This window comes from Tetrao urogallus (genome assembly GCF_951394365.1).
Source record: "Tetrao urogallus genome assembly, chromosome: 14".
In the NCBI taxonomy this organism is placed as follows: Eukaryota; Metazoa; Chordata; class Aves; order Galliformes; family Phasianidae; genus Tetrao; species Tetrao urogallus.
In genome coordinates, this window is record NC_136827.1 from 15,955,559 (window position 1) to 15,979,270 (window position 23,712).

A 23,712-nucleotide genomic window follows, 5' to 3' on the forward strand; every position below is an offset into this window, starting at 1 on the left:
GCTACCAGGAGCAAAGGGATTTAAAATGTGTTTCCTCGTAATTTTTAAGAAACGCTTCTTTTCTATTGCCACTGAGTACATTAAAAAACAAAACCAGAGAATAGGTCATTCCATACAACTGCCCAATTGTTCAAATAACTCTGGTGTTCATCCCACTGAGAGAAGGATGCACTTTGGAACTCTTTCTCCAGACCAATAAACACTACTCCACAGCAGCATGTTTCACAATGCTGTTTTTGCTTCCTGGGGCCACAGAAAAAAAGAATATATTGTGCCAAAGATTGGGAGTTATTTGACACAGAAATAATGGCAGGTGAGCCAGAGTCCAGACACATCCTGCAATTAACACCTTGAGTTATTGACTTCAAATTGACATCGGAAGTCTATTAAATGCTGCTGTAGGCAATGTGGATTTGACATTGCACAGGTGCACAACACAATGGCAAAGCATCCCCACAAATGGCAAAACTCCACAGGGCTGCAGACATTCCCCCCTGCACAGATGAGACAAAGCCACGCTGAGCTCCAGCCATCCAGCACCAAGGGTGATCTCCATCCAAAGGCATTGACTGAAAAGCCACCAGAGCCCCAACAAATAAGTCTTGTAACACAGACACACGTACAGGGACAGCCTAAGGACAGACAGAGCCCCCAAAGGACTGAACTCAGAACATCTCCTAGCAGCTCTGCGATTGCTGAGCTCTGTAGGGCTGCACTGAGCAGTTCGTACCCCATAGGAAAATACCCCCATGGCCCTTCACTTGGCACTGTCCAAATCTCCCCTTCTTACACTGGTTTTTATGATGCACTTTGGGCACAGGGGTTAGTTTAGAGGCTTCATGAAGTGTTTCCTTTTTCCCTTTTACACAAAGAAGCCCATATGGGGACTCTCCTCTGACCCTGGGGACATTCCGGACAGCTTAGCAACCAGCTATGGTGCTACTCAAGCCTTGAAAGTGAGCAGGAACGTTTGCACAGATATGTGAGGACACAGAGCCCCTTCTGAGCTGTTTGTCCTATGAAGGCCCTAATGACACCACTCCTCATTAGAAGCCACATCTCCAACTGCATTCAACTGCCACTGCTGTAAAACTAAGGGTGACGTCTTGCTGATGTGATGATCTCTGCAGATGGTAGATGCAGATGTGGATGGCAGACACACTGCATGGTGCAGGGGAAGGGACCTGGGGGGCTCAGCGCCCCACAGTGGGACATGGCACTGCTCTGAAATCTGTTTGAGACCCTCCTCTCCACTGGCTGTGTATGAGTACAGGAATTCAAAGGAGAGGAAGCCATGAGGAGGGCACAGGCTTTCCAGCCCTCCCCCCTATAGGTGCTGCAGAGGCTGGTGGATGTATCACACAAAAAGGGACAACTCAGCCAAATTCAGCCTGTGGTCACACTGGCAGACAGCACCACGCAGCTCGTGTAGTGCCAGCCATGTCTCAGCCCTCCAACCCCTATTATAACCCATAGAAGGGTTACATCCTGCGCACTCTGGCACCAGCGCTGTGCCTTCCCCAGAGCAGCAGACCCCAGGCACCGTGCTCACAGCCAGCAGCCTCCCAGAACACAGTTCCCATCTCATTGCTTTCCCCACAGAGATGGGACGACACCATCACCTTGCTCAGGGCCTTCCTTAGAGCACGATGGCTTCTGCTGCGTATCAGTGCCATCCCAGAACAAAAGTGCATGCTGCTCCCACCATGGCCACTGCCCCATAGCTTTGTGCAACACGAGTTGTGCTCGTGCTCGCTCAGAAATGAGCATGAATTTATAATACTGGTGCGAGTAGCAAGTCTAAAAAACAAGCCAGTTACCTGCCCCTCCCAGCTATGATCCTAACACAGATGTTTTGAGGGCATGAAGCTACGCCCTGAGGCTCAAGATTGCAGGTGCAATTACAACCTTCATTTTTACAGCTGCTCCTAAGCACTGAATGCAGGCAGAGCTGCAGCTGGAGCTCAGTAACTGCCACTCCACCCCCCACCCTACAGGGCATTGCTCCCACAGACCCCGTGCTTCCCTGAGTCAGGAATGGGAGAAGTGGGAGCAGTTCCATCACCGCGCACCTCCAGGACCTTTAGGAAAGTTCAAAGCACCCAAATTACGAGACGAACTGTAAGAGCTGTCAGAAACATCACGGGGTCTATAAGCATTCTAAGCGCTTCTCCCAAAGCGAGGGTGGATGAGCTGTATTTCCCCAGCCCCAGAACACAGGAATTAAATAAACACTCCGTGCTCAGAGATGGCCTTCATGGGATGGTGAGTGCACAGTCAGGGCGAAGGGAGAAGCGAGGATGAGAGCAGAGCACCCCCACGGGCACAGCCAAAGAAGCTTCTGGATGTAGATTGTTTATTGATTCCAACATATTAATAGATTGGATAATAAACAGTACTTTTAAACATTCTCTTAACCAAAAATATAACAAATATTTACAATCACTCAGTAAAAATACAAAAAAGCATACAGAGGCACTGTCTTTCTAAAAGACATAAGTGTAAGAGGTATCAAAAAATAGGAGACAAACATTGCTTGTTACAGAATACTTTACAATCACTGACTTGTGCAGTACAATTGCTATTGGAATATCATTACATCTGTGCAGTTTTGCCAATATGCTCACATAGTTAGAATTTAATTAATACCAAGCTAAACTGCATTCCAGGTATATCAAAAATAAAGATAAAACAATAAAAAGCACAACGTAAGCAAAAGCTGGATTGGGAATTCAAGGTAGATTACCCTCTATACAAGCATTCTAAAATACAACGTGTCAAGCTTTTCTAAAGAGAGAGTATCCCTTTTTTCCTCTGCTCTTGCACAGGCAGTGGGAAGCTTATCCTTAAATTAATTCTAACCCAAATGCTTTATGAGAACTGCCACGCCAGCATCCCTTCCCCACACAGGACAGGCTGAGTCACAGGGACAGCCTGCACACAGCTCCGTGCCATGCTTTGCACCAGGAGAGGAGGGACCACAGCTCAGGGCTCACTTACTGCCCCCTTTCTGCTGCTGCAGAGGCCTGCTGAAGTTCTCAGCGCTGCATTGCTCTTTAGGAAGGGCTGGGGGTAAAGGACGCTGCTGGAGGGCAGCAGTAGGACCTGGCTGGGGTCCTATCTGCACCTCACTTTGTGGAAAAAAAGGGATAATGTCTCTTCAAACCCACAGTGGACACAGCACACCTGGCTATCGGCCCCGATCAATGTGATCGGTTCGTTTTAAAACGGACAAACAGAAGGAACCACGGCAAGGACGAGCGGAGGGCAAACCACCGTGCGCTCAGGAGAAGCAGGAGGGGCAGCTCGCGTGTCGATAGTCGGCGCGTGATTTATTTACACTGGCTGTATTGGATGCCAGGGAACAAGGGGAGCAGACTTTCACTCGCTCGAGGAGTTTGTCAGTGCCCAGACAGACGGGCGGTTTGTCACCTGCGGCCACCCGGAGCAGCGCAGGGACACGGGAGTCTCAGCAGCCCTTATCCCCCAACCTTTGTTCAATGGCTGCAGCAATGGCCAGCACGGGTGGCTCACCCAGCACTGCTGGGACTGCACAAGGAAGGCAAACAGCAGCGCAGTGGGACGGCCGGGGTTCAGATCCCATCCCCACACATCAGTCTAACAGCTCCGTTACCAACACGGCTGTGCTGGAAGGAACTTCCCTGCCCTGCAGCGATCTGAGGCTCGCATTAACCTTCGTTCATTAAGGCCCTTGCAGGTTCGTGGTGCTCATTAAGGCCTCGAAAAAGCAAAACGCTTTTGTGTTAAGCTATACCTCACGTGATTTAAGACCATTTCCCAGCTACCCGCTCCTTGGATGCTCGTGCCATGAGGTGACAGGGGGCAACCCCATCCCTGCTCACAGCACCAGCATCACCATGGGGACAGCACATCAGAGGCTTTGGGGTGTTTTCGGTTGTGACACAGCACTCGCCTCGCACCCCCCCCCGCACACATACAGGGAAAAACAAAATAATAATCTTAAAGCTCTTCACAACTATGGATATAGAAATCATTTCTGAGGCACTGTAAAAATGACAAACATCTTCTTTCTAGCTTAGGCTGTAAACATCACAACAAAGATTTACAATTAAATGTTTAAATACGTATTATTCACACATTCGTGTCCAATTAACACTAGAATGGGTGTCATCGTGTGCTAGAAGGAAAGGAAAAGGCAGGTATTTCCAGTTTTAACCCTGTGCGCTCCGGTTAGCTACACAAAACCAAAGCAAATTGTCACCTACTCAACCATCACCAGACAGAAGCTACAGGGGCTGTGTGTAAGTCAGGGCCTTCAGGGGCACCAGCAGCTTCAGGGCTCCTACTTAAGGTTTAGAACAGCGCATTGGAGATCACCTCTATTTTCCAAATGAGCACAGAACACAACAGGTCTGGTTCTCCAATCCCCCACAAAACACACTGTACCCACACCTAAACGTTACGCCATCTGTAAGGACAGGAGGCAGCAGATGCAGCTGCTTTAAACCAGCTTCAGATCGCCCAAGAAAGGCAGCACTCACAATCTGGCAACAAAGAAAAAGCCCCCATTGTTACCCCATTCTCTTACCCCATTCCGAGAACCAGGGCTCACCCGATGCTCCAAAGGAGGCCATTTCCTAGCAGAGATCCTTCCCCTGCCCCTGCCAGTGCTCATATGAGGTTGGCGAGGGCTGCACCCTGGGGGGGCCCTGGGATTGCTGCCACCTGTGCTCGCAGGGCCGCCTACACCCCTCCACCAGGTGCTCAAATCACTGGCTCGGGCTGTGACCTAACAGTTCCCATGCAGTCGCCCAACATTCGGTTTCAGTCACTTTAACGTGAAAGGAAGGCAGTTTTGTTTCTCTACCTATTTCTTTTCTAACCTTTGCCCCTGAACACTGCAGCAGCTCTGGCAGAGGGCCGGGACGCGTGGGCTGAGCTGCAAACCCACAGCACGCGGCTGGGTTTGGGCTGCCAGCAGCATCTCTGCACGTGGAACCCGGCCAAAGCTCCTCCGGGAAAGCATCAAACTCACCCAGCAGCTGCGAGCGGCAGCTGCCGCTTCTCAAAGGGCTGCTTAGCAGGGGAGGAGAACACGGGCGACGCCACTCATCGGCCGGCGGCTGAAGAACATCCAGCAACGTGCAGCGTGCTGTGCTGGGAGGCAGGGCCAGCAGATGGCAGCGCTGCCCTTGGCGTCCTGCTGGAGCGCGCCTGGAGCTTTGGGAGGGCGCGAGGGTTTTACGCGGCGCTCTTGCGCCATCACGCGTGGTTCCACGTTCGACGTTAGCCAACCTGAGCGCTCCCGACACGAAGGAAATTCCCATCCCAAAAACCAAACCAAAACAACAACAAACAACAACAACAAAAAAAAACACCAAACCAAAACAAAAAAGAAATTTAAATTAATAAATTATTTTCAGATATTGCAGCAACGTCCTTCGGTTCTTGCTGACTTTTTTTTTTTTTTTTTTCTTTTTCTTCTTCTTCCGAGTTCATAAAACAACACTCTTAGATGTAGAAAATAACGAGGAGGGAACTACTGAGGGATGGATGGGATCCTACAGAACTCTTCCTGCCCCACGGCCCTCCCGGCGCCCTGCCTGCTGGGCACACAGCCCCGGGGATGTGGCAGAGCAGAGGGAGGGGACAGCAACGACCCCAACAGTTCATCCCATCCGTGACAGAGGCGAACTCGATGAGTGAGGTGAGTAGCAGCAAGTCGTTAGCAGTCGCTAACGGGATCCTGTGGTCCTCCTTCCAGCATCCCTCGTGCTTTCAAGTGGTTTATGTGGACAGCTCGATGGTTAGACTGCTGATACTTGTTCATCTTCTGCAAAACAAGAGAAAACAGCACCTTATTGCACGGGCCTGCTGCCTCGGATGCAGACAGCACAGAACAGAACCCAATCGCCTGATCGCTGCGGTTCTGTTAAGACTTCAGCGCTGCACTGCGGTGCTTCCGCTGTCTCAACAAGAGCCTGCAGCATATCGTGGATCCCCACGTGATGAACCCTCACACGTGTGAGAGGCACACAGTGTATGCACTGCGAAATGGGGAATCCCATTGCCTCCGAGGGTTGGCATGCAGCTCCCCATATCCCCCAACCTACAGACTCAGGGCGAAGCAGTAAATCACATCCCAGCATGCAGTGATGGTTGTGAAGACGTTCCAAACAAAATTAACCAGGCACTTGCAACACAGCGAGAGGTGTATCTACAAGTGCATGGTTCAATTTAGTTCAGAAATGTTTTAATTACGATGTTTGAAGCAATTACTTCCTTATTCTTACAGCAGAAAGATTTGATATCACTACTGAACGGATGCTGGGCAATTGTAAGACTTTTAACCCAAATTTGGATTGCAGTACTAATACACACATTAAGTGCCATTTACACATCGGAACAGGCCAAGACAGGATTACTTTGCATCAGAAATCATTTTCATCCCAATTAATGTTTGTTTTAAGCCAGGCAGATTGAAAGAAGCGACCACAACGCCCCGATAAATAGTCAGTTCACCAGAAAGGGTACAGAGAGATCACATCAGCGCATAACAATTAAAAGCAAATCAGCAGATAAACAATGGAGCAGTAATTGCCCTAGCTGGGTGTTGACACCATGTAAGAGCATTCTTGTACTCTGATCACAGGATATATGCTGTGCTCCGCAGCGTTGGCTGTTGCTTCAAACAAGACTGAGGGGAATTTCACTGCAAGGGACGCTGCCAGGGCTGGTGGGCTCAGCTCAGGTTCTATTAAATGCACTTTTCAGAAGAACAAAACATTACTGCTGTTTTCTTCAATGTTTTTAAGCTCATACTCCAGAAATCCCTATAGGGGAGGCACATTAGGGGTACAAATGGGACACGAGGTAAGAGTTACACAAAGCCTGACCACAGCGGAATTCGAAAGAACCAATTTAGGTCATCATCCCCAAAACAGTGGGATGCCAATTAATTAACCCAGGCAGGTTGGAGCTCATCTGCATGTAATTTAAGGCCTGACAGTGTCCCTTAAATCATCACCACTGAGTGGGGGCACATTTTAGAGAAAAACCAGCATCTCCACGCTTGTGAGCGTCTCGTTTGGATGTGGGAGGGCCCACCCACAGCAATTAAATTCAGTTTTCTTTTTCTGAAAAGAAAGCATTATTTTTTCCAGATGTGCATATATACAAACGTGGGTGTAGATACGCACACACCAACACATTTGTGCATCTAGAGGTGAGCGAAGTTTCAGCCTCAAAGCGGGACGAAGAGAAAGCCCGGACCGTCACTGCGAAGGAAGCACTGCACAGACCCATTAACACGGTGTTAATTAACGTCTCCCGAGCCAGGTGTTCCACATACCATCCTCTTCACTATCTGCGCCAGGCATATCTGCTAGCTGGGGGCCGGACGGCTGCCGACTATGCCACTGAGGCATCTTCGATGCAATACAGGCCACCGGGTCGCTCCCGAGAGGGGCTGACGAGAGTCTAGAGAGGTCACTGTGCAGCATCTTTGACCTCTGCACTGCCACACTATAGTCGGGAGGTTTTAGGTGTGGGTGGTGGGGCGATCCTTCCTTTATGTCCGCTAAAGATATCCCCATATATCCCGGAGGGGTGGGCGGAGGCTCCCTATACCTATCGTCCTTCTTAGGTGAGGTGACACAGTACACTGGCACGAGAAATAAGCAATGGAAATGTTAAGGAAGAAAACAAAGGAAACAAAACGTTAAAAAATCATGAAATGTTACAATGGCAAAACAGAAACTGATAACAAAATGCAAATGCAGAAACACTGGTTATAACGACAGCAGCAGGTATTTATGCTTTCGATTATGCCTTGTACTTATTTCAAGAAGTCAGAGCGGCAACAGAAGCAGGAACTCACTGGGCAGGGTGCCCAGCTGGAAGCACAGCATCCCCTACAGCCAGCCTGCAATGGCAGAGCTTGGTGTGCCGCTGCAGGACGAGGGAAGCTGCTGGTGCCAGCGGAGGGCAGCAGGGCACTGCTGCAGCCAGGTCTGTGAGCCTTCATACAGCCCAGGAAGCTGAAAGAGCAGCACTTCAGGCAGCAGCCCTGCCTTGTATGGCACAGCGTTGGCACCCGTGAGCAAGGACTGCTCCTTGACTCCAACGGCATCAAAGGCGCTTGGGGGCTTCATAGAAATTCACTGTAATTAAATACCACCTCATTAACTGATGTGTGGTAAGATATTTAACTATTCCATCAGCTGTGCTACAGGAGTTTTAAAAACTGTATCACATGAAGCTGCTCCTATGAGGCAAAGTATACATAGAGCCTGTACCCAGTATTTTGCACTTTGCAGTAGTTAACAATGGCTTAGAATATACACGCTTTTAATTATTTTTTATCCTGTATCTTAAATTCTCTGTTTACAGGTGATGAATAACCAGAAATCACCTTTGGAAAGGCTCCGTTACCTTCTGCACTCACCAAGAATTGCTGACAGTAGCATTTAATCACAGTGGCCATTTGCAGAACTCACCCCCTGCCTTCCTTTCCCATCCATCGCTCCTTCACATCTCACAGCCCCTCATCCCAAACTTAGCTTCCAGCACACGACCTCCCCTCCCACCCACTCCCAGCTCAAGGGCTCATATGCATGTTAAATTGGGCTTTTTCCATACACAAGTTGCAACAGGATCGTTTCAAAGCTAGGATAATTCAAAAATCTGTTAGCAGAGTAAATTTGCATTCTTCTTGTGGATACATTTAAAACAGTGCACGCTCGTTACAGTTTCAATTACTTCAGCAGCTGTAGTATCTTCTTACAATGAGGTGGAAGAACAAAAATAAAGCTGTGTTTCTTATCGTGTCGGGGACTTGTGTGATTCTGGGCAGTAGTAGCAGGGATGGGAGTTGGTTCCTAAGGGATGACCTGGGTACGTGCCTGGCTGCTAGCAAAATGACACTGGATTCATGTGGTAGGAGCTTTAACAAATGGGTAGAGGTGGGTAGAGGCAGTGACTCTGATTGAGAGAAACCCTTTTCATATAACTGGCATTACACTTTGTTGGGTCTGAGGCTGACAAGGGTGGGTTATGTTCTCCTGTGAAGGAGAAAGCTGCAGCTTACCTGGAGCTATAACGAGTCCGCCCTAATAATGAAGGTTGGAATAATGGGGACTTTGGCTCAGCTCTCTTTCATACTATTTTACAAATGCTATAAAAATAAATAGCACTTCATATCCATCATTTTTTGTCACTCACTCACAGTCCCTGGGATTACAGATTACAGACCCTCCCACCAGCTGTCCTGCAGGGCTGGGCTTTTTCTTGCAACTCCTTCACCCTCTCCTGTTCCCACCAAGATATTCCCTCCAACTAAAAATCACATCTCCTGGCCTTTCTCTCTCAAATAACAGAGACACTCTACCACTCTCTTACTGCCTATATACTCCCAGAAATATAAACTCCCTTCCTTCTCCATGTGTGCTCTCAAGCAGATGAAACACGGCAGTGATCAACTGAAGCTTGGAACACAGCTTGGGAAATCCATTACAGTGTTAGGAATAGCTAAGGAAAGCCTTTTAATAATTAAGATCTGGACTTAACTAGAACCATAATGTCATGGTGTGTTTTAGGTAAAATCTCGTCTTTTAGGTAAAATCTACTGAAGGTACAAAACAAAGTGCATCACAGATCCCCTGCAAAGAGCTGATTACCTACACAGACATTGACTTTATAAAGAAAACAGGGTGATCCACACAGTGGTTAAGGGAAACCTCACTAAGAGGCAGAAATAAACTGTGTACTGTGGGTACAAAGGAGGAGAAAGCTTTTCCATTTGGACATACAATGATGGTCCATCATCATCCCACACTTTCTTGCCTGTAAAGCAAAGGTTGCAGCAAGAAACGTTCAGTGCTACAGAATGCAGAGCTGGGCACGGAGCTGTGAAGTCATCGCACCCACTGCCTCTGCCAAGAGCACAGTCTGCCATCAGTGTGTGGGGAGTCGCTTTCCAGCCCTGTTTTAAAGGTTTCAGGCAAGAAAGCTCGTGCCAATTCTTTTGCGGACTATTCAACACCAGTTCTCATTAAGCAAATGAACTGAAGGTTCTTGTTTTGTTTACAGTATCCTGAATTCAGGCAGTCATTACGGACTCTGGTAACAAGCTGTTTGAAGGGAATAAGCAAATGGTGTGAAATAAAGCAAAAAATATCTTTGGTATATTGTATGATGATGCATAGCTCACAGATTAGCATTTGCAAACCATGAATCCTATCCACCTCCATCAGCTCTTTAAGCAAGTGAGCGCATGCTCTGCTGAAGCACACGGCAGGGTGCTGCTTACCGGTGTGCTGTGACTGCATACAGGAGGCAAGCTACACAGTGCAGTGTGCAAAGGGAATTAAAAACAAGGGGAGAAGCTGTGAGCAAACGCAGCACGTCCTGAACAGCAGCTAACGTGCCATACCCTACAGCAGCTCATCAGCAGTCCTGAGAGGTGACACTGGTGGAGTGCATGCGTAGGAGTGAGCTGTGAGCAGATCTGCTGCAAGGGACCCCACGCTGCCTCTGCAATTTGCACTCCAAGACCTCCACCCTGTGTGCAATCTTTATTCAGGCAATTACCTTTGATAACATAAGCCCTCTAGCAATCTAGGCAGTAATTAATGTGCATTTCAGCTGCACTCATGGCTTAGAATTTAGAAGCTTTGTACTCCATGTTTTATCTCGTTCATAACCCAGATCCTTTTTGTGGGGCAGTTTTGCCACTGAACTCACTAGGACAGTGGAAGAACATCTCACATCTCACTTGCTAAAAGCTATGCGTCTTTGAGAAGACATAAGGCTTTCTCCTTTCATCTGTAGTGAAACTGCAGCTGTGTAACCAAATAAATGACAGCGTAAATCAAAACTTTGCCCTCAAGCCCCCAGGGACAAAAGGACTGCAGCCAGAAGGTGCCCAGCTCCAGAGGTGGGGCTGCTTTGCATCACCCAGGAGTCACACTCCTCTCTCTCTGGATCATGGAAAGTCTGCTCTGTGAGGATGCTTCGAGGAGCCAATGCTTGCTGCTCCTTGCCAGAATGAGAGTTTGCAGTGATGAGGGTTTCAAATTCCAAAAAGATAAAAGGTCACCGTGCAGAGAGGAACTGCCTGACATTTTCATGAAGGCAGCTCTTCCGCAGACCCATGAAGTGTTTGGGAAGTGTGCTGCTTTGTTATTTCAAGATTCGTATTGCAAGGGAAGGTGGTTTGAAAACACACTGTCTGAGCAGCGCTCTAATTAAAACCACATGTAAAGCTGAATTTAACATGCAATCCAGCCCCCGCATCTGCTGATGTCATTTCTTAACAACTCAATATCAAAATGCAGACCAGATGTAGAAGCTCCCATGCGCCGTTGGCTTGCCTTACCTATCAGGCCTTTCTCTGTACTCGAAGTAACAGTTTTGTACGCTGTGTCAGTGCCAGGCTTAGAGTCCAAAACCTCCGTCTGCTCTGACGTCGAGTTCTCCAGCCCCCTGCGTTTAATGGTCCCATAGTTTGTCTCGTACGTGTCTGACAGGGAGCTCGAGGAGGCCCAGCTCTGCCGAGACTGATCGAGCTCCGTGCTGGCTTTCGACTGCCTGTTGTTTTTGGAAAAGGCTTCGGAATATAAATAGGCCTCCTCTGAGTAACAGTTTGTGGGATCAACCTCGGCGATGGGTCCGTCCAGCTGGGTGTGGCGGTAGGAATTGAGGAGATCCCAGCTCTTCTGGTTTGGGATATTCTGGAAGTTGTCATGAGAGCTGCTTGAGCACGAGGTCCAGCTGCCCCGGCCGCTGTCTGCTGCCTCCACCGTGATGTGCTCGTGGGAAATCTCCTCGTTGCTCATGGAGGAGGTGAAGGCCATCCCTCTGATCAGAGCGGGCCTGGTGACCGACCAGCTGCAGTTGGAAACAACGGGAATCAGACACCCGTCAGCTTTTAAAACAACAACATTTCTTGCTTAAACAAATGGTTGCTAAAAGCTCTGGTCAATATCACTACATAACTAAGAAAAAAATCAAGCAGTCAGGTTTGCAGGAATTTAGAATAAAGAAGTTATGACTAGTAGGCTCTGTCTGCTTATGTGAACAACACAGGAAGCACAACACGAAAACCCAACACTATCCTCCTGCAGTTTATTGACATACTGGAGATCAAGGAATTCCTCAGATACGTGCAAATAACTTCTTTTCTCCTTGCTTTTCTATTTGACAAATTCTAGCATAAAAACTGTTTTCTTACCTCCAAAACCCACTAAAACTAAGGCATGGAAAAGCAGCCACAGCCCTTGGATAATCTGCCTCCCACGTGCAATCAGAGCAGTGAGTTTAACAGGCAGCAACTCACTGTGCATCGGCACTGAAGGTGGCTTTGAATACCCAGAACCTTTGCAGGGACCCCTGCAAAGGGACATTTTGCTTGGCACACAGACTGCTCTGACTGCACTCTCAGCATGTGCTGTGCCTTTTAGAAAAGGGAATTACTTCAGTTTACAAAGCTCACCTTTTAATGCCCATTTCAGCACAACAGGATAAATCAAACTGACTTCTTAAAAGCTGCAAAGCATATGCTAATAATCTTTTTCACGCAGGAGAGAACACCACAGAATACTGGCACGTCAAAATCAATTACAGAGGAACACAAAGCTCTGTGTAGTGTCCAGTCATAAAAAGATTAGATTGCTTTTGAGTCGACCTACAATGATTAGAATTGTAAGAAGAATCTCCCATTGACTTGACTCCACAACATCTGAGGACAGAAGAAGCCATCCCGAGGAGATTCCCACATAATCAACCCTGTGGGTTAAAATGTAGTAAAACCCAAAACATCACAGTTGAAAGGGGCATCTCAGGATATGACCTCATTGCACTCAGGTAACACCACCTCTTGTGCAAGTGGCAGAAAGCTTCTGCTCTGCCTAAGCAACCAAAAGAACGGTAACAAAAAAATCCTTTAAAATCTTATTAGAGTATGTTAAGTGACTGCTTCTGCTGACCGAGGTAACTGCTGGGATCCTGTTCTGCTCTCCCAGCACTGTATGGTGAGTGCTTTGTTAAATATCACAACAGCTTTTAATGCATTTGCAGCCTCCTGCAGAAGACATCCAGCTGAACCCACTGATGCGATTAAGCTGTTGTCTATACATGTGATAAAGTTTCATGGGAAAACATAAATTTCCCACACAGAGCAGCCAATACCTCAGCTTCTGGCAAGTGCTTAACACCATCACAGTGTCACGGAACCATAGGGGTTGAAAGGGACTTCTGGATATCTTCCAATCCAACTCCATTGCTAAAGCAGGTTCCCTACAGCAGCTGCACAGAACAGCATCCAGGTGGGTTTTGAATATCTCCAGAGAAGGAGATTCCACCACTTCTCTGGCAGCTCGTGCCAAGGCTCTGTCATCTCCACAGCGCAGAAGTTCTTCCTCATGTTTTTATGGAACTTCCCATGTTGCAGTTTGTGCCTGGTGCCCCTTATCCTGTCACTGGTTACCACCAAACACAGCCCTGCCCCGTCCTCCTAATGCCCTTCAGATACTGATCAGAACTGAGCAGATCCCTTCTTGGTTCTCCCTCCCCAGGGCTCTCAGTCTGTCCCCATCAGGAGGTGCTCCAGGCCCCCATCTCTGCACCCTCCTCTGGGCTCTCTCCAGCAGCTCCCCATCTGCCTGCAGCTGAGAACCTCACACTGTGTGCAGTGCTCCAGATGTGCCCTCCCCAGGGCAGAGCAGAGCAGAGCAGACCCTCCATTGCCTGCTGGCCACACTCTGTGCCGTGCACCCCAGGGCACCATTGGCCTTTTTGGCCACCAAGGCATGCTGAGGGCTCATGGCCAATCCATCAGTCAACCACTGGTCAACCATGACATCACTGGCCTTCTTGACCATGAGGGCACACCGCTGGTCACGGTCAAGCACAGTTTGCAACCACCCTCCCTACAGCTTCGTTCCCCTCTCTTCCACCAGAAGAGCCCAGCCAGCCCAGCACAGCTGTCTCACCCGGGGCAGGGCTGCCCGTACTCTGCCTGGGAATGCTCCTTCCGTTCCATCCCTGCTGAGTCCACCACCAGCAGTGACTGTGACAAGCTGCGCTCGTCCTGCAGCGCGGCCGACATCGAGTCCACAGAGCAGTTGCTGACGATGCTGGAGCGGGAGGAAATCTCACTGTGACTGGAGTCTGAGAAGTTGTCAGATTTGGTGGAAGGAATGAGGGCATAGCCTGAGGGAGAGAAGGAGAAAACGTCCCATTCAGTGACAAACATCATAGCTCTCTAAATGAAAAAAAGAAGGAAAAAATCAAGCCCAACTTGATTACAAACAGTCCACTGAGGTTTTTATGGTACTAAAGCCTTTAGCATGTCAGCATCTATCCTGCAATTTATTAACGCAAGCCAGGTGCCCCCAATAACCTAAGCAGCAGCTCCACAGCGATCCACACCATATGGTTTCACCAGTACAGACAGGAGCAGTGTCTGCAGTGTGTGCAGTGGGCGGATGGGTCAGATCTCTCCCATTTTGCACCGTTCAGTCCCAGTAAAATTGCAGCACGCTCCCACAGCTTCCTCTGGCCGACTGCTGTGAGACTCACGAAAAGATTTTGGCAGTGGCTGAGGAGACGCTGACTGAGGTAAAAGCAAGCCATCAGCACTCGGGGATACACCATATGGCCCATTTCAGCTTTATTAGCTGTTCCAGGATTAACAGATCAGGAAGCGAAAGTGGGAAACAGCAGCAGGGCCAGGCCTGCAGGAAGGAACGGCTGAAAGCCTCAGTGGGTTCAGAGCAGAGCAACGCACTCCTGCTTGGTTCACCCTAACCCTCAAACAACAAGTTTCAAATACAAATGATGCACGTAGCCACATATATCCAAACCTCCTACAGCAACTGGGTAGACATTAAAGGGACCATCTTAGGGCCCTCCATGCGCTCTGGCTGCGTGCACCTTGCATACTGCTCTGCTGGCACAGCTGAGGTGACTCAGAACAGGACGTCTGTCCCTGCACAGTGTCACAAACTCCCTCAGTATGGACAACTCACTTAAACCATTTATTGCGAGCATCTTACAGGAGCAGGGAAAGAACTGCAATGAACTGAATAAGGCAAACTTCACCTGTGCTGATCTGAGGGCAAACATGCTCTGGGGTCCTTTGGGGTGATGGACTGGCCCTCTCCAGCTGAGGAAAGCTGCAGGAGGGTCCTACACTGTGCTGTTTCATCAGCCTCCTACTACCTGAGTTCAAGATCCTCAGATTTCAAGCTCTCTGCAGCATATACCTCTCTGGATAAGTCCATGCACCATTTTTCGGGCCAGCAGAAGCTCACTTTGTTTCTGCTGTCAGGAAACAAACTCAGGAGGTATCTGGTGTCTGTTACATCTGTCTAGTTTGTTGTTTGTTTGAAATACTTTGTCTCAAGTAACTGTCCCACAGCTGTTGCTTGCTCCCATTTGTCTGAGGGCAATAGGTCCTGGGTTAATGACTGTTTTGGTGCTGTTTTTGTTTGTTTGCTTAAATTTATTTATTTTTCTTAGTTCCCGTTGAGTTTCCCAACTGCAAATTCACCGCATGTCAGGAAGTACATCCCTGCCTTATGCTGCCTTCCCTGGGAGCATACAGCCTACGATGTGCCTTACACTGTGTGCAAAGCATTATAAAATTAGAATCTTTATTTGAAAATACTGGGTCAACAGCTGCTTCACATATAGGCAAATGAGTGTCTGTAAATTAATGGAAACATTGCCTTCTTGCTTTACAGGAGACCATATCAATACACAGTTGACACAGTCCTTGGATTAGTATTTTTTCTCCAATTTCCTGCCAATTAATCAGTTTTTCACATCATTTCTATCTACTAATGCCTTTCAGCTGGGCTGTCACACATTCACATCAGTTTGGTGAAAATATGAAGTGACCAGGAAATTAAAAACCACACCAGCAATACACACAACTTGAAAGCTGATGTGATTTGGTCCACAAAATACACTCCAAACAAAGATCATGTAAGATGACATTTGGAGCCACTAGCATACAGCCACCGAGTGCACAGCTGCACTTTGTGGGATTTCACAGTTGAAGCTTGATTATTGCTATAAGACTTTAAGAGCAATACAGGCAGAAAATATCATCAATATCATCGAACTACAGAACCGGTACACTTACGATTGAAAAACTTAACATTAAGGACCAGCATTTTTAATACTGAATTTCAGTTTCCTTTCCTTTGGCAATAATTAATATCTCATGTTCTTTATTTAGTCCAATAGTCTCTTTCAAATTAACACCACTGGAAGAAATGTGCTCAATGTGCCCCTTTTAAGGCACTCCTCTTCAAGAACCTGAGATCTGGAGAACAAAAGGACTCCTCTCTCTTAGTGAACGAGCTCTTGTCTGAAAGCTGGGACATTAAATAATGGCACTTACACACAGGAACAGGAGAAATGCAAGTCTTTGCTGGACTGAAAAGCTTAGCAGAATGAGGCCAGCGCAAATCCACACACAGACCCAGCAATGCTGGAAGTGAGCATCTGATTTCCATCACAGGAGGGACTACTTAGAGTCAAATGAAGAGAATGTTACAGAACTTACTGTTTTGTTGGCATCTGCCAACACTAAGAGAACTGCCACTGTACCTGCTCCTTGATTTTCCACTTCTCTCGTTACCTATGATGCTGTATGTGCGGTGAGTTGGTAACACTGCCACAAACACCTTCTTGTTTTGGACAGGTGAATGAAGTACATTGGACAGCTTAAACACATTTCAGTGCGCCTGTATGTAACTGGATAATGCTAACATAGATTGCATCAGTGTAACTGACACTGAATGGACATCAGTCTGTCTTCTAAAAATACATCAGAGAGTCTTCCTTCTCCTCCTAGGCCCCATCTGCAGACAGTCACATGTCAGTGAATTGCTGTTGCTATAGATACTTGCTGTACTCAGAGCATCGCTGTCTCTGTCCTTTTGGGTTTTGCTGCTTTCTGAGGCTTGAACGTGCTCTGCTTCCCTTTTTGCAGTAAAAGCTGTTCTTTCCCTGGAGAAGCTTCTTTCCCTAAGTCTTCTGAACAGGGGTCCCTTCTCTCTCCTGCGCTCACGCTCAGCTTCTGCCTTTTCACTCTCATCCTTTCTTTCTCCCTTTTCGCTTATGTCAGATCTGTCTCTTGCTTTGACAATCATCTGTATTTTCTTTTGTAAGTAAGCCCCACCTATTCCGTAGCTGCGCTGCCCGCTGTTCTTGTTGCTGGTTTCACTGGCGAGGGACGAGGAAGACCCAGAGAGATTCATCTGACTGCAGTTATCCGACCTTGGGATGTTACCAACTACAATGAAGTACACACAGGCAAATCTTGATAAATAACAGCGAAAGTAATGGGTTGATTTAAAAAAAGAAAACAAACTTCAGTCCTACTTGCACACCACTTGGGCATAGCTCAAAACAAAATGAAATCTAAGATTTAGTGAAACGTGTTCATGCCTAAAATTATGTCTTTCAGCTGTCTGTGAAGCACCTAATTTAAGTTCAATGAGCTGTGCACACGCAACAGGGTATGAATTACCTTAATCAAATTAGTCCAGTGCTAACAGTATGCTAAAAGCAAGTTGAATTAATGAAATAATTCCCCAAGAAACAAAGTATTTTCAAAGAAAGTCAACTAAATTAACATGTTTACAGGAGAAATAGAAGTGAAATCCCAGTGGAACTGGGTTTGGCAGCCCAAGTAGTCGAGGTTCTTACACATATGCTGTGTCTAAGTAAGTGACATTCTCCTCAAGAAAACAGTATCTTGTGAAGGCAGAAGCGGATGGGCCAGCAGATCTCCCACTGAAACTGGTGAGAAGATGCAGCAAGTCACCATGCCATGCCATGCCAATGCTGTGGGGCTCTGGGCTGCCAGTGAGTCAAAAGCAGCACAGAAGGGATGGAGAAATGCCTTACACTGTTGGACACTGACCACACTGGCTCACTATAAAGTGGTGCTAAGAGATTTCAAAGGAATTCCCATCCAAGCTTGACTAATGATGAAGTGATGCAGGTCTTTTACGAAGGTATCAAAAATAAAGGGATTCTCAGGGCATCAGTACAGACAGGGATAAATACAAAGCCCTGTGCACAAGAACAGAAAATATCAATAGCAACTCCAGGATTTGGATGAATGCACTACTTTTGTAGCTATCAAAACCAACTGTTCTGGAGATTTCATCTCCAGCTCCCTCTAATCCCCTGATACTCCAGCTACCTTAGGCAAAAACATAAGACGTGAATAGCTGCAGTCTGTGTGCAACACCTCTGTCTTCAGGAAATCCCCAGGTTTGTGAATCCTGTTCACCTGAGGGGTCACCTAAATCAGGACTGATGGACTGGTGGGTGCCCCAGCACTTAAACCTATTGGGAACTCTGTCAGAAGCACTTAAGCTATTCTAAAGAAATGAATCCTTCCAGTCCTTACAGATTAGGTCACTTTGGAGGCCAAAACATGTACAATATATTGGAAAACAGAGTCTATTATTAACGGACAGAAACACACGACTCTATTGTTGATATGAATTATGCACCTTACCACCCCTCTCACATGAAGTTACCAACAAATGATCCTGTGACAGATGCTGGCACCTGCTGCACACCCCTGGAGCACACGTACCTTTGCGTGGAGAGCCCTGAGGAGAAGCTGGGGGGCTGGAGTGCAAAGAAGATGCCATGGACATTGTGTCATCTGTCTGCTTCTTGCTACTTACTTCCTCAGACAAGCTTAATGACTTCTGTGGTGAGCCTGTACCTATGACAACAAAGGAGCCATTTCAAGCTATGCAAATACGTTACAAGTATTTTAATAGGTAATAGTGCTTTGCAAATGGCAAGCTTAGAAACAAAGTATTTGATGCTCAGAAGGGGCAACAAACAAGTGTTGCTCCTTTGGAAAAGAATGTTCTCACAACAGCGTTTCAGAGCTGAAATATTAAATGTATTTGATTTGTTCCAACAATTTGACATATATATTTCAAAATATATTATAATTCTTTCTGTCAGGAAAATAAACCAACTATGCCATTCTTCTCAACTGAGGCAAGACATCTTTAGAATGTAAAAATACACAGGAAAAGGCTCAGCACTGTACATCCAACCTGTTCAAGAGAGATATTAAGACTTCCTTAGAAGCAGTCAAGAGAAGGACTTAACTTAGATGCCTGCATAAAGGGATCTTAAATAACCCACCCAGCTCCAGCTGGCTGAGCAGGGATACTCACTGAAGGTGACATGATCCTTTGTCAGCCCCTTCTTCCTGCTGGGGTATAAGTTCACAGATGGAACCTGAAGAACTTGGCTCATTCTGTTCTGCTGATGGGCCTTAGTGGTCTGACCGATCGATCTCATGGGCACTGGAGACATTTCTGAGGATTTTGCCCCTCTTCTCTCACTTAAATTCTTTGTCACTGTTATGGAAAAACTGGATATCAGTATTTGGCCCTTTGAATTGCAGGGTTATTACAGGCACAACCAGATAAAGGCAACTGTGGTATGAAGCAGACAAAACATTTGGAACACTCTGTATTCCCAACACTCCTGTCTCATCACACTGAAGAGGCAGGTGCAAAATGACATTTAAAAAACTAAACTGTTAAGTGTCATAAAGGTACTCCATCCAAAACCAAAAAAGGTTGTGTTTTATTTCAACTGCAATTGAGTTCTGTATCTAAAATGCTCGTGCACAAAAGCAGAACAGCATCTCCTTCAAAATGACGTAATGCCACAGAAAGGAGAGGAAATGGTTGTTCTGCATCCAGCATCAGATCTCTCACTAGGTGGCACAATTGATTTACAGCACAGGGCACTGATTCAATTTCTACTTTAATTACACAGCAATTAATAAACTCTGGAGTTAAGGCCATCCGAGTTCCCCTTAAGTAACCTTGGAATTGTCTGGACTGCAGCATAACTGCTGCTCACTGCTCCTGCAAGCAGAACTGGAAGAAAGAAAGAAGGCGTGAGGGTGGGCAGCTCTACCTCTGACTTCTCTGAATGTGAGAAAAACAAATTATCTGCACCAAAGCCATCTGCAAAGCCATGCACCAGCACCCCAGACAGAAGAGGCACAACCTTAGCAACTCATGCCTTCAATCTTCCTATGCAGAGCTCCTCTGTTATTTCCAGCAACCTCAGGTGTAAGACCAATGCAAATGCCCTGAATTTGACATTTCAAAACGGAGTCAGGTGTTTCCCTACATAGTTTCTATCTGAGAAAAAAAAAAACAACACAGAAAGGCTCTCTGGGAGACAACAGGAATTTGCGCTCTTAATACTGAATAATGGAAAGGACTTCAAGCTTTATCTTCAAGGCGTCATTTCCTATTCATGCTTTTAGGTTACCTCATCACAGATAAAATGGTATTTGAGGACAAAAAAAGGCGTAAGATGCTGCATTTGCACATCAAACAAGCATGAGACATTACTTGATTAGAGAGGTTACCACCTTGCTATTTTGAGACAACCCTACTGATCAGGAATCTGAACATTTCTAAGGATCAAAATAAAATGCAATTACCATTTCTCAATTTGAAATAAGAATTACTGTGCACTGTGTAAGAGCAGATTTGTTCAGTTAGACAGCTGCACAGGACTTCAAATTACGAAAACTGTCCCGCTATCGTCCTCTATTTTGGACTGTCAAGCCATGTCAATCCCATCAGTCAATATTGACTTGACTTCTGCTTCTCAGCAATCTTGGTTTATTCTGAGCTGTAAGTCACTGCAGCTTCTGTATTGATTTTGTCTCGTTTCATTTTCTTGCTGTTCATATGGTAAACGTTACTTTTATCCTTCCTAATTCTGTACAAGGACAAGAGGGCAAGAACAGAGCTCATGTGCTATTGAATTTCCTTCCAGGCTGATAAAAAGACACACACTTTAAGAACTAAAGGTTAAAATAAAAAATGTCACTGAAGTTTTCTGAACTCAGCCAAGATCAGAATGTTAATGCTGGCTTGCTGAAACTCTATCAGTTTGTGACGACATGAGCTGACAAACAAGCTGCTTCCCAGAGCGAGTTTTCCTGGAGGGAGAGGACAAAGATCCTAGGTGCCGCTTCCAGGGAAGGAACCATGTTTTCAAACATTCAGAACTGCCACCCTCACAGATCGCTGCACTTACGGGTGCTGTAGGCAGGCTCACACTGCAGGGACAGGATCTGGATCTTCTCCTCGTCCGTCTCCACGTTGAGGTTGGAGAGGTACTGCTTGACCTTCCTCGCCATCTGTGCGTCCTCGTACAGCTTCTTGGCGTTGAGCAGTGAGCTGCGCCGTGCCCGCTTCTTGTGAGCTCCTCCCTGCACGTCCAGCATGTTGGAGTTGGTGCTGCCCTGGCTGAGAGACCTGCAAAGGAGAAGAGCACAGAGGTCAGGCCTGGGGTCTCAGCAGCAACTTGGAGCTGAACAGTGAGCGTCAAAGCAGGTTATTACCAGTATTCTTCAGTTAGGGCTAGTGCATGCTGATGCAAATGAGTTAAAAAAAGATGAACGGCATTAAAACGTCGGTTGTCTTAAAATATTCTGGTCAAAAGAAGAGCAGCGATTGGAGCCTAGGAAAAGGACTGCACGTGGAATTGTGGGACTTGCAAGAATGCGGCACAGGCTGTGCCAGGCACCCAATCTGCTCTGCTGATGGATTGTGCTCCTGTTCTGCACAGCCCACGCTATTTCTGCAGGACAAACTTGCTAACTTCGTTTGTCTAAGGAATTTGGTGCCCACTGTGTGCTGCAGGCTTACTGCAGTAACTTGTCACCATTGCCACAGCAACGACCACTTAGAAACCTGAGCTTCTGACTGCGCGTAAATGAGGGAAAAAACTGCGTTAAATATGCAAAGCACCACTTGTTGCATGCCTGATTTCTTTCTCCAATGAAGTAAAAACAGCAGCTCCTTGAAAATGTATTCCAACAAAGGTCAGGATGGCAGCCGTAACGTACATATGCTTGTATGGACTCACATCTATGAAAGGTGACGACATCAGTGCCCAAACAACTGATCAGATACAGTGAGTAATACACATCACATCTGTTCAACTGCCAGGAGTCCTACGGCCACTTCAGCTCTAATCCATTTGTGTGTTTGAGTAAATAGAGACCATCACATATGTTACAAGAAAACTCCCGTGGGAAGTTGCAGCAAAGCTGCTCGAAGAGGGTGTGATTTTTGGTTTTATATTTAAAAAAATGAAAAATAAAAAAGTCAGAGGATTTTAAAAGGCTGAATTCTTTGTCAAGTTACTTCTCAAAAGCTTGGGTGCGTTTCCAGAATCATTTGTGGGAGGATAAACAAAGCCCAGCACAGAAGAGCTGCCATAGCTAACAGACCCAGAATGAAACATACTGCTGGAGGAAGCCTGAAGGATTGAACAAGTTGAGTTTAAAAGCAAAGAAATGGTGGAAACCACCTGCCTGCAATATTTTTGAAGATGATTCATAAATGAAGCTAAGAGAAGATACAAGCTTAAAAACTGTATGTATAGCTTAATTAAACAAAAAGCTAACGCTGTTACAGGCAAAGAGCAGCAGATGGCACAATGGACTGTTGACACTCATTGGAACTGATCTCTGTACAGGCAAGAGCAAAGTTAATGCCTATTTTGTAACAAAACAGGAAAATATACCATCTTTCCTCATATGTATAATACATATTTTACTTTATGTGTACACACTGTTTCTTCTAACTTTGGAGTTCACTTTTTGAGTCAGCTTCATTTCCCTTAAAAATCATTTTCCCTTACGACCTCATATTCCCAGCAATGCCAAAGGCTGGCAATCACTACAGCCCAGCACACCTCCTGCTCTATCATGAGCACAGCACACCTCCTGCTCTGCCTGGAAGGATTCCAGAGGGACCTGGGCCCTCTCCCCTCCATGAGCCGCACGCTGAGCCATGCCCCGTCCTGCTGTCAGCCCAGCTCACTGCAGGGAACAGCACCCAAAGCCGTGCCCAGCCTGCCCTGCTGCTGGTCCCTCCCCAGTGTGCACCTGTGTCTGGATGCACAGCTGGCTTTGAGCCCATAGGATGAACAGGAGAGCTTCGAGGGGCAAAGGCACATAGGCTGAGGTCTGCAGGTAGCAGCTGAGGGGCAAAGACACAAGGGAGAATGCACAAAATACAGCTGCAGGTCACCTGCTGCTCACTGCCCCATGGCACTGCCAGCTTGCTCACCAGGTAACCCCAGTACCCTCCATCACAGTCATTTCAACATCCAGCCTTGAACAACTAAAGCTTCAGCGAGGACTCTGGAACATGAAGTGTATTTCAAATACACACTAAAAACAAAGACTTTGAAGCTTAAACTCTGAAGGGGGAACTGCTCAACCAATATCAACTCAATGCCTCTTCACAGTTTAAAACGCATAATGGCTTAAAGACCAAGTCATTAATTTCCAAACAGAGTTTGCCTCCTGCTATAACTGCACAGCCGTTTGTCTCTTTATGCAGTAAGCCAAAACTCCAACAACTTGTCTAGCAACAGAAGCGACTCAGCATCTCTACAGGTGCTGCACAAAGTCGACTGTCAAATCTCTTATTCCTGTTTTCAAAAAAATACGAATTGCAGGGTTAATAAAATGCATGCTGTACTTCAGGAGCATGCACTATCGAGGAGGATGCAGTATGTTAAGAGTTGCATAATCTTTATTTATCTTAGTTGCATTCAGCTCTACACTTACCCCAAACTTCTCCACCTCTTCTTCCTGTAAGCAAGAGCCATATACAT

The 23,712-nt window shown here is 46.7% G+C and overlaps 1 protein-coding gene across 1 annotated transcript in view; it reads right to left on the reverse strand.

Annotated features, from left to right (window-relative positions):
• Positions 1–5,789: 5,789 nt before the first annotated feature.
• Positions 5,790–23,712, reverse strand: part of RAPGEF6 (Rap guanine nucleotide exchange factor 6) — a gene marked incomplete at both ends in the record, with an annotated part of 102,092 nt that continues 84,169 nt past the window's right edge. The window contains 9 exons of the mRNA XM_079542376.1: positions 5,790–5,815; positions 7,334–7,645; positions 11,360–11,871; positions 13,974–14,193; positions 17,177–17,290; positions 18,611–18,745; positions 19,215–19,400; positions 21,115–21,335; positions 23,666–23,689. Of these exons, the coding sequence (XP_079398502.1) occupies positions 5,790–5,815; positions 7,334–7,645; positions 11,360–11,871; positions 13,974–14,193; positions 17,177–17,290; positions 18,611–18,745; positions 19,215–19,400; positions 21,115–21,335; positions 23,666–23,689 (1,750 nt within the window). The remainder of the gene's footprint in view (positions 5,816–7,333; positions 7,646–11,359; positions 11,872–13,973; positions 14,194–17,176; positions 17,291–18,610; positions 18,746–19,214; positions 19,401–21,114; positions 21,336–23,665; positions 23,690–23,712) is intronic.